We start from the raw sequence: 11,140 nt of genomic DNA, 5'->3' as shown, positions 1-11,140 counted from the left end.
TTCTCACACACCCAAAGCACCACTCTCAGCAGAAGCTCTTAAAACTGTCTATTGTATATCATTTCATTTGGAAAGTGAGAATAACATTTTCAGATAGAAACCCAAAAGGACAGAGACAGCATACCTTCCTTCTTCACCCAGCCCCATTCTCATGGTGCTCTGAAAAAAGACGGGAAGAGGAAAGAAAGGGAAAAAATAAATGGTTGCAATGAAACATAATGAATTCTATATTGTCAGTCCTGCAGATCTGGTAAGAGGGATCACTCAAGCATTCTACTCACAGATGGTATGGGGTTTTTTAAGAAAAAAATAGGAATTACCATATAAGGTTTCATAAAGCAGTATTAATATTGTATTCAGTGTCAAGAAATGGTGGTGCTAAGGTGGTAAAACACCCCCTAATTACATCCATAACATTTAAACATTTTAATGTGCAAGTCTAGGACAGAAATCATTAATTTACAGTGCATGAAAATCTGAAGGATTGTATATGCTCACAGTAGTAAATGGAGTAGTTGGTGAAGTACAAAAATCAGTATGCTTAAATGACTCATGCTTCATTTTTAAGGCAAAAATAGGCAACAGCACAACTGCATACAGTTGCAAAAATATTTACAGATATGATTAGATAACAGTTCACTTCTAGCATGAAAATTTTAATGATGTACTTAATATAGCAGTTTTATTTGAAAAGTTACCATTAAAAAATGTAAAAATCTAGATAGGATGAGTAGCACTGATGTTTTTGCCTGGGCCTCCACACTCACAGATCTTTGTCCCCAAACCTCTATCACTATAAGCTGTCTTTTCTCCTGGCTCATTTCCGGTTTTATTACACAGGTGCAACTGTGCCTGAGAAGCTCCAGAGTCCACAGAGGAAAAATCTGGAATGTTAAAAGTGTATGTGAAAGGTACCAACAAGAAAAAAAGAAAAAACAGATCCTGAGAAGTAAAATTAATGGGGGGGCGGAAAAAAAAAGCTATCTGCAGGTATCAGGAGCTTTGCTCAGTCATCCTTGTCTTTTGCTCCATGTTTCAGGATGCGCGTGAATTCGATGTAGTTGAAATTGCCCTTTTTGTCGATGGGTGCCTCTCGGTACAGCTCATCTACCTCTTCATCTGTGAACCTGTCTCCCATCGTGGTCAGCAGCTCTCGCAGGTAGTCTTCCTGAATGAATCCTAGAATATGACATAAAACACAAAAGGGAAACTATTTCTTAGCCGAGTCTTCGAAAGCAGTAGGATGAACATAAGACAGTCACGCAATTAACTAATACAGCATGTAATATATGCATTTGCATCAAGAGCCCAAAATACTTTCTTAATTGAACTCTGAAGAAATTCCTTGAATGAAAAGGGGAAGTGGGTGGGGGAAGGGGTGGAAATTTGATGCATCTCATACAGGTTTTTGAATGGAGGGCCTGATCTGCTGTGATCTAGTAATACCTATTTCCATCTGCTGATTTTCAACAGCTCAAAAACCAAGTTCCTGTTACTGCTAGTCTTTATTACACAAGTTGTTCTCTTAATTGATTTACATTTTTCTTTACTTGATTAGATATACTTGCATGACCTCTGTAAACTAGTTTCCTCTGGGGACTAAATAACCACTGTTTGGCTCTTCAGTGCTGCACAATACCATTGCTGGAGGTGGTTTATGTGGATACAGCAAACTGCTGGCACGCGTCCGGGAAAGAGTTCATAACAGAAAAGACTATCAGGCAGGACTGAGCAAGTTAACTCAGGAGGGAGGAATAACATTTACTGTGGGGAGGCAGATGCAAAGAAGCTAGCCAAAACAAAGGTAAGATGTATTAAGTTATATCATGCTAAAATTTTAGCAGAAGATTTTTATATCTTTGTTAATTTTCTCCAAAATGAGCAGTTGGCTTAGTATGTTCTGTTATTTCAATTTCAATAGATGGGCAGAACCACCAGTTGCCAAATAAATCCAGGAAAATTTAGAGATTAAAAAAGGAATGCACATAACAAATGGTAGACATAAGAATGCAGAAACTGCTTAATGTTGAAATAAGACTTAACATGCCTTTAAATGCACAACAGTCACTTCATTTGAGAAGGAAATTGGTTATTGAATTTCAATTGGAGAAGCATCAATAACAGAACAGAGGAGATAAAAGTATGTTAAAAAAACACCCACCACCAAAAAAAACCCAGTAAACTGTCTAGAACAGCTGGAAGTCATAAGCAGACACCCAAATGAACTAATGCAGATTCAATTAGAATGTGATTTTTAAAAAAAGTTCTGCTTTGGAAAGAGCTGAATAACTTAAGCAAACAGTTCATTAGAGAGACAAAACCAAACAGGTAATCAGAGGACCAAAAGGCAGTCAATAAGCATGACAAATTATCATGGGATTGGTGTATGCTGTGAGGAAGGGAAAAAAACATATGCTAATTAAAACAGCATCATATCCCAATGTAAAGAAGCCCTCGACTACTGACTCCATATGAAGAAGGCTAACAGCAATTTAAAAACGGGGAGAGTGTTCAGTTAGCCAGGCCCATCTTAATTGGGTCAAATTTTTGAGTTGTCTCTTTGCAGATGTGCGTAAAGGAGGGGGAAGAACAGCTAAACAGATGAGGCTCTCTATTTCTGCAATCCTACACAGACCAAGTTGTCACAACAGATAATATAAGGATTGGTATTCAAAGAATGCAAGGCCTTTGGTGCTGCAAGTTTAGCCCTGCGGACTTAGTTGCTTCTGTAGGAACAGCTAGGTGTTTAAACATTGAACTAGGTTGCCAGACTAGGAATACACTAAAAGTTTTAGCAGCGCAGAATTGTAAAGCAAACAGTACTCCCACTCTGTCTCACACACAGCTTAAACATAGATGGGGAGCAACAAATTAATGAAGCAAAATTTAAGATTCAGCCTGTAGGAGACAGCACAAAACAGATGACAATGCAGGATCAAAGAGCAGACAAAAGACACACCAAATGCAGACAGATCTAACTTTTATACTAATGTCATAGTACTACATACAACAGTAATGCTGAAGCAATATATCCAACTAGATTTGCAATACAGGAAACAGAAGTAAAACCCAACAAGTACACGTAACTTATCCTCATCAAAATGATCTGATTTGTATTGTTCTTTTTAAAAATAATTACACTGACGTAGAGTTAGAAAATCAGGCTCAAAAGACACACACACATGGAGATTATTAAAGTGAAGAAAAAGCTGGATATGCTTTTGTTAATTTTAAAAAGGAACAAACTGATCAGAAGCCAAATCCGATAATAAAATTAAGAAATGGCAAAGATAACATGGGTCCTACAAATACATTACATGTTATTTTGAAGACTGCATTTTGACAATTATGAATTAAAAATCAATAAAACATCATAACTATCTAACATGCTTCCTGGTTAAAAATCTGAGGATAGCATAAGACACAATGGAGACTGTGGAACCATTATCCTCAAATCATCCTACAACTAGATAAAAACATTTACCATACAGAGTTGAAAAAAAATCAATCTTATCAGTACATGGGGGCCTGAACTAGTAACTTATTGTTTACATAGATGTAGAAGCTTACTGTTCAAAAGAACTGCTAGCACAATAATTTTCTTTATATCCTAATTCACAAGCTCTTGTTTGGGAGGACACAAAAAAACCCTGTAGCACAGTGAGTCAGACTACCTGTGGAGAGAAAATAATTAACCTACTAACAAAACTTCCTTCTCTAGGAGATGGTAAAGAGATTTCCCTTGAGAGGGAGGAAGTCAATTAACATTTGAAAAGTCCTTACCAACAGAAAGCCTGTTTACCTACACCTCAGCAGGAAGGGGATGCAAGGCAAAAGGTGCTAAAAATACACAGACCAAAAATAGCCGTTTGAAATGGAATCATATCCTTTGAAAGGTTCAGAGCATATACCCACAGGTTAGATTGAAATACTGTAGTGGACAGTTGTGAGGAAAGATATAGGTGCGGTGTCATCTCCAGTATGGAGGCTACACAATTTCAGCATGCACTATTAAGACACGTTCACAACATGTCAAAGCACTGATATTCTGTAATTCCTCAGAATTGTCCTAAGGATCCATCCCTGGTTCCTACACACTTCTCTGGAATCTTAGCCTCCACAAATGAAGAAATAAAAGCATAAACTCTTACATCAAGATTACAGGTGCAACCTTGAAAGTCTGATACAGTAAAACTGAGCTCTGTATTCTCCTCTTTCCCCCCACCTTGCTATGCAAGTCAGTCCAATCTGTAATTTCTGACTTCTAGACCCCACCCTGGTTTTATCTTTAGATCATTAGGGCTACAGCCCTTCCTGCAACCTGAAAGCAAACTCAACTGCGGGTAAGAGCATGACACATGGCATTTGTCATCAGAGCCATAACATACACGAGGCAAGATGAGTGTTCAAAAGAGTTTATGTAGTCTCAACAGCTTGTCTTGAAATACTAAATACATCGAAGAATTCAGATGCATCTCAAATCTACTGCAGGGGGAGGACAAATGCAGTTGTATTACAAATTTCACATCTGTGACATTTTCAATGTCATCTTCTTAAAGCAAATCCATCTTATTTTGCATTTTGAGGAACATACACACTGCCTTCTTAAAACACCCTTCTTCAAAGCCTCACAGAACATTACTACTAGTCCTCAGTACTCACACAGAACAGCCAGCCAGTTTTTCCTCTCAGTAATAAGTCTCATTACTTGGTATAATATGCCATCTAGAAGGATTACTGTGTCATACTTCATTTATCAAGGTGCAAAAATCAGCCTACTATTAAGAAACCCAAATAAACAACATGAAAATATGTGCCTCTGTTCCCACCAAGTGACTGGGTTTCACCCATGTACCTGTTGCTTCTTCATCGAAGCAGGCAAAAGCATTCCTGATGACATCTTCCGGGTCTGTGCCATTTAACTTCTCACCAAACATTGTAAGGAACATAGTGAAGTTTATGGGGCCTGGAGCCTCATTCATCATGGCATCCAGGTATTCATCTGTTGGATTCTTCCCTGCAGAGAACATACACGTAGTTTAAAAAAGACCTCAAGATCAGATACACAAGCAAAGCTTTTATTTTTCATAAAATGTCATCACTTTTATTCACAGCTGAGAGTCATGGTAACAGATCCCTGAGCAATAGGTTAGTAAATGTTATATTATCCTATTGACAAAAGAGAATTATTAGCTAGAGAGACAAGTGGCAGAACCCCCTGCCCTCCCTCCAGACATTACCGAGGGAGGCGAGCATGTCGTGCAAGTCCTCTTTGTCAATGAAGCCATCCCTGTTCTGGTCAATCATGTTGAAGGCCTCCTTGAATTCTTGAATCTGCGACTGATCAAACATGGCAAATACATTGGAAGTGGCGCGTTGAGGGCGCTTCTTGGTAGTCTTCGTCTTTGCTTTTTTGCTAGACATGTTGATTTTTGGACACTAGAAGAGAGTAGTAAATATAGTAAATACAATAAGATCAGAGTTAGGACTTAAAACTGTATTAAGGTTTAACATTAATGTTCACAGATAGAAAACTCCTCTAAGACACTTCTATTTCTTCTCATCGGAACATACGTCCCTAATCAAGAAGGGAAAAAGAGAAGCAGAAAATACAAACAAATGAAAGACAGACTCCTAAATAAAAAAATCACTAAAAGAAGATGTAAGTTATACTTGGATTTCAAAGGGACAGGTTTTGTAGGGGACCCTTTCCTGATACATGCACCTGCAAGAAGGGAACTAAGACTGGTCTCAAGTCTAAAACAGTAAAGTGAGGTTTTGAGGGCTGTCATTAATCCTGTGAAAGAGCTCTGTACAGATATGGATATACGAGAACTGTGTAGAGGAAGGAAACAAAACTCAGTTCACCTGAACAAACTCTCAAGTGCCTATACACCTGACAGCGGTTAAGTAGTTGCTGCTTTGCATAGCGATGGGTCTCTGTGCTGGCCGTGCCTTCCAAAACCAAGAAGATTGTGCAAACTATATTCCTGCTCATACCAATACCTATGCAGCCACCCCCCGCCCCAAGCTTGGACGTGAAGGGAGAATCAAACTCAGAGACAACGCTCCAGCGAGCACAGCACTCGAGGTGAATTTTTATTAAAAAAAACCCAAAAACCAAAAAACGGCTAATAGCTCCTAAGAGCTTCTGCGCTCCCATGAAGAAACGACGCCACAGGCAATGGCGCCGGCTGCCTCCCCCCCACCCCGCCGCCCTCGCCGCCGGTTGAAGCTGAGGCTCCGGCAGCCACGGACGTGGCGGAGCCTCAGCCTCAACCGGCGGCGAGGGCGGCGGGGTGGGGGGGAGCCGGCGCCATCGCTTCTCCTCAGTGGCAGCTGCCCCAACGGCTGCCGCCAACGGTCGCTGAGTCCACCGCGTCTCCCAACGGTCACTCTCCCCACAGCCCGTTCCCGCCCCCCAAACACCTCCCCACCGTAGGCACGCGGACCCTCCCCGCCTCACCCCAACGGCTGCTGCGGGGACCCGGTGAGAAACAAAACGGGGAAGGGGGAGGAAGCGGCAACAGCCCTGGTGCTTCCCGGAGAAACCATCGCCTTCCTCAGCGGCGGGGGGTGGTCGGGAGAGGACGAGCGGCGGGTTGGCGGCGGGAGAAGCGGCGAAGTGTAGCGGAACGGCAGCGAGAGCTTTCCCCTAACGATCGCAGCCCTACTCGGGGCAGCTGGGTCGGGGTGTTCCGCAAACGGCTTATCCGCGTCCCCCCCCCTACTCCGGCAGCGTTGGCGCAGCCCGCGGGAAGTCGCCACCGCCGCCGCGCAGAGCGGGATGGAGGGAGGCTCGCTGACGGCTGTCACTCCGGAGGTAATGACTCCCTGAGGAAGGGGGTACTGGAAGAGGGAGAGCCCAGAGGAGGGGTAAATCCGAGCCGCCTTAAAAACGCGTGTCTGAGGTCGGGGATACGCTGGGGGCCGCCGCGTTCAGCCGGGCACCTGCACCCCCGGGACGCCCCGTTCAGCGCTCGGGTTTTGAGAGGTGGAAAAGTAGTTCTGGAGGGTTTGGGGTCGGCAAGTTCTTCCCGTGTGCCTGTTTTTTATTTCACGTTGAAGATGGAGCTTCGGTCCCTGCCCATGGAGCTTCTGCCGGCGAGTGGAGTGGAGCATCTCCCTTATGAGGAAAAGCTGAGGAAGCTGGGTCTCTCTAGCCTGGAGGAGACCGAGGGGTGACCTCGTTGATGTTTATAAATATGTGAAGGGTAAGTGTCACGAGAATGGAGCCAGGCTCTTCTCGGTGACAACCGGTGATAGGACAAGGGGCAATGGGTACAAACTGGAACACAGGAGGTTCCACTTAAATATGAGAAGAAACTTCTTCACAGCAAGGGTGACAGAACATTGGAAGAGGCTGCCCAGGGAGGTTGTGTAGTCTCTCCTTCTCTGGAGACATTCAAAACCTGCCTGGACGCCTTCTTGTGTAACCTCATCTAGGTGTTCCTGCTCCAGCAGGGGGATTGGACTAGGTGATCTCTAACATTCTGTGATTCTGTGACCGTGGAGTTGACAGGTTCATGGTGTCTTAGCAGTGAGGTAAATGAAGCCTGATGGTTTGGTAACATACTGCCTGAATTAGCAAGTGTAAGGTGTTATCCTTGCATTCAGTCTTCCTCATGTTTCACTTAAGGGCTCAGAAAAATTCTAGTTTGCATCCTTAAGCTTGCTAAATGAGTACTCCTGCATGAACAAGAGTTACTGCTTCCTGCAGCCATATATTGTAAGACCCCTTGGAGGATTTATGCATGCTTGTATTTTCTTTATGAAAGGAGTGCAAAGGTTAGCACTATTTTTATTTTTTCTTTCTTCATTTACTAATGTAGGACCTCAAAGAAGTTGAGGTACAAGCTCTTTTTAGTGCTCCCCTGAGAATGAGATCTGAAATTACCTTAGAAGCAGTTCGGTTTTAGCCTGTGACCAGACGCTTCTGCATTTTTTAAATTTTTCTGAACTGAGTGTTTATTCACATTTTGCAGTTTGAAGTCCCGTATAAATCACTCGGGCTTCAAGAAGCTGTTGTTCACTACACAGAAACATTCTGAAATATTGTCAGATGGGAAAACTGCACTGTCAGTTCATCATTCTTTTAACTGCTTTCCTACTGGTTATCCATTTTGTCGGTTTACAATCAGTACTTTTGTAAATAGTAACAGTTAAGGAAAAAAAAAGGAAAAATATATGAACAGGCTTTTGCTGAAATTACGGATTATATTTACAAATGTAAATTGATTTCATTTAGACACTGTATATACTGAAGTTAATATATACTCTGGAAGTTGCAGTCCCAAGTTTAAAGTGAGACACTTCAATTGCTAGAAGGCCCAAACTTTCTTTCCCTGCCCTCATCTCAAAACAGAAGAATTATTTCATGAGGGATGAGAACTTGGCCTAATTAGCTTTTAAGAATACTTCCCCAATTAATTTTAATGTTGCTCTTCTAAAATTTGCTTCAAAATGCAATGGAAAAATATTAATTTCTGCAGAATTGAGAGCGCACTCATGGAATAAGTATTGGGGGAAAAATCCTCTGTACTTACTAGACATGGCATGTAGTTTCAGGATAATAATATGCAAAGTGTGAGTGGGCAGAAAAGCAGTAGAAACACCAAGGTAGTAATGAAGTTATTAAAATACTCCACTATGATCTTGAACAACGGAATTGTGTGTTGAAATGTAATTATGAACATTGTTATTTGAGATCTTAATTGAAAATCCTTTCGTCAGTTACTTTAAACTGAACCACTGCTGCAGATGTGCTATTCTATATTGTATTGCTTTTCATTCTATTAAAAAAGTGTTATATGAAACCTGTCACCGTGTATGTTGTTATCAGTGTTTAACTTGCAAATATGTGAGAAAAGGTAGAGGAATGTTACTCGGCCGGTATGAGATCAGTTCTTAGTGATGAAATTGTCTATGTCTCATTCTCTCTCTTTAAGCTTTTGTCTCCAATTTGTTGCATTGTAGTGGAATGGGAAGCAGTTGTTAAATGCAGACCATTTTCTGTGTGATGGAGATCTATATCATACTTTTACAAATGGTTCAATTTTACTTGATTCCAGCATTCATGATACCACTAAAGAAATTTAAAGGGGGGAAAAAAAGGGATTTGGTTTGCCTCTTATATTATTTGCAGAATTTTTTATTTTTTTAATGTATTGACATATAGCTTAAAGCAAACAAAAAAAGTAAAGGTTTGGGGTTTGTTTTCTGGATGTATTAGCTGGTGCTTCAGCTCATAATTAAGAAGATCTGTTGTGTTGGTGTCTCAGGTGGGCAGGACTTTATTTCTGCTGTTTGAACCCCCCTCTGGAGAGGATGGTACCTGTGATCAGCCAGCAGCCTGAACAGTGCTTGGTTCCCTGTGACTGTGTGTCCCTGGGTGTTGCTGGCGGAGAGCGTGGCTCTAATCCCGCTCCCTGGTGCCTCACAGGTGGTTTCTGGGAGTACAGTGATGTCGTTTCTGGAGTCCGCAGGCTCCTCTGTGCTCTGATGGTGCTCCCTGACTGCACAAAGAGCTCTGCTTGCAGATCGCTATCTGATGGGACAGCAGGCCTGATCTTGAAGATGGCCTTCAGGCTCTTCTAGAAGAATAGTCCAGGCACATCCTAGGGAGAGCACATTCTGGGAAGCCCGTGGTTGAAATTGCGAGCTCTGCTGCTAAGTGGGTCATCCAGCTTTTTGCCAAACAGTGCAAAGAGTGTCCAGAGTGAAGCATTTCCTACAAATGCTCTACAGAGGGAGTATGTGCCCTCCCTGCTGTCCTCTGCACAGGCCGGTTATCGCCGCAGCATTTTTGGGGCCGGGGGTCCTCATGCTGCCTATGCTGACACGGGATGCGGGGGTAGCGGGTGGTGCTGGACCACGAGGCAGTGCCACCTGGTGACGAGCTTCAGTTTCACACAGCGTTTGGTGGATGGGTGGAGAAAAGTGCTTGCACTGCCACGTACAGTGCAAGAATGTATGCCGAAAATCTGTTTATTTCTCAGTACCACATAATTTCCTCCTAAATCCATACAGAATAGGAATTAATTTATTCATCCTGAAAACATGTTTGTGCGCGTTTTGTTTTGCTGTTTGTTTGTTTGTTTGTTTAATGCTGGGCTCTTAACTCCTTCAGTTTTCTTCTTTCTACTTTTTCCTTCATTGCTCCCACCTTCTTTCTCTTTTATGTCAATCTTGTTTAAAAAAAAAAAAAACCTTTTGAGCAAAATGCATAAAATGTTTCTATCTTTTCTGTCTAAAATAGTCAAATAGTTTGGTGCTGTTGAAATGTTTTCCTAGGCCTGTTTCCTTTGGATTGTCTAAAAGTCTTCAAAACTATCTGCTTTATACGTGAGTTCTAAGGTTGTTACAGAGAGCAAGCATTTTACAGTAGATCTTTTCCCTCGTTTCACTTAATTCTTTCAATTTCCCTGCCTCTCTGCTGAGTTATGATGACAGCGCAAATATTTGTGATTAACTTGGCTGCTTAATGAAGCAGAATCAGTCTGCGTCACACATTGTTTCTTTATGAATCTAATGAAGATTGCAGGAACAGCTGCAGGAAACTCTGCCTAGCTCACTGAACCCTTGCTGTAAAGAGATGCTTATTCTGGATGTGGAAAGCTAGGAGTGAAATCTCAACCATCCTCTGGTGAGCAGCCATGAACTGTGTCTGCCCTGTCTGCTTCACAAAGGCGACTGCACTGAACAGGTGGGGGTCAGGGGACTGGTCTACTTGTTTGTGGCCATGGTGCACCACTTGCAAGACCAGAAGGAATACAGGGATCATCCCCAGCACCTGCATTTGGCCATACACAATGGTGAGGAGCAGAGCAAGCCTGTCAGGACTGCTCAGGCTGGAGTTTTGCTCAACAGGCAGATCTTGCTGCCTCCTAAGAAGGTGAGAACTATGAAACTGGGTATAAATGAGATTGTCCAACTCTCACCCTGATTTTTCAGCAAGGCGAAACTGGCCCAAAAGTGGGGAAGGGGAAGCCCAGCAGCTGTGTTCTCTTCCTGCTTCTTGCTTTGCTAGGTGGGGCTCCACTGGGATGTGTCTACTGGTTCCTGGGATGCCTTCAACAAGTAGTAGATGCTGTGAGGTCTCCCCTGTCACAGCCCTGGAGGATTTAATTGCTTTTTTGTA

The 11,140-nt window shown here is 42.4% G+C and overlaps 1 protein-coding gene across 3 annotated transcripts; it reads right to left on the bottom strand.

The window, feature by feature from the left end:
- Nucleotides 1-324: 324 nt before the first annotated feature.
- LOC136097749 (myosin regulatory light chain 2, smooth muscle minor isoform-like) lies at nt 325-6,550 on the bottom strand. Of its 3 annotated transcripts, none has more exons than XM_065830506.2 (4): nt 6,467-6,550; nt 5,241-5,439; nt 4,856-5,017; nt 325-1,179 (listed from the first exon to the last, which is right to left on the bottom strand). In XM_065830506.2, the coding sequence occupies exons 2-4, from the start codon at nt 5,422-5,424 to the stop codon at nt 1,007-1,009; spliced, it is 519 nt and encodes a 172-aa protein (XP_065686578.1). In that variant the 5' UTR covers nt 5,425-5,439; nt 6,467-6,550; the 3' UTR covers nt 325-1,006. The 3 variants fall into 3 exon arrangements, with proteins under 3 accessions (XP_065686578.1, XP_065686579.1, XP_071660319.1); XM_065830507.2 differs by lacking the exon at nt 6,467-6,550 and adding an exon at nt 6,344-6,350; XM_071804218.1 differs by lacking the exon at nt 6,467-6,550 and adding an exon at nt 5,869-5,892.
- Between the last annotated feature and the right edge of the window lie 4,590 nt (nt 6,551-11,140).

Source organism: Patagioenas fasciata, chromosome 2 (assembly GCF_037038585.1).
Source record: "Patagioenas fasciata isolate bPatFas1 chromosome 2, bPatFas1.hap1, whole genome shotgun sequence".
In the NCBI taxonomy this organism is placed as follows: Eukaryota; Metazoa; Chordata; class Aves; order Columbiformes; family Columbidae; genus Patagioenas; species Patagioenas fasciata.
The sequence above is the reverse complement of the archived record's forward strand: the minus strand, read 5'-3'. Positions and strand labels throughout refer to the sequence as shown.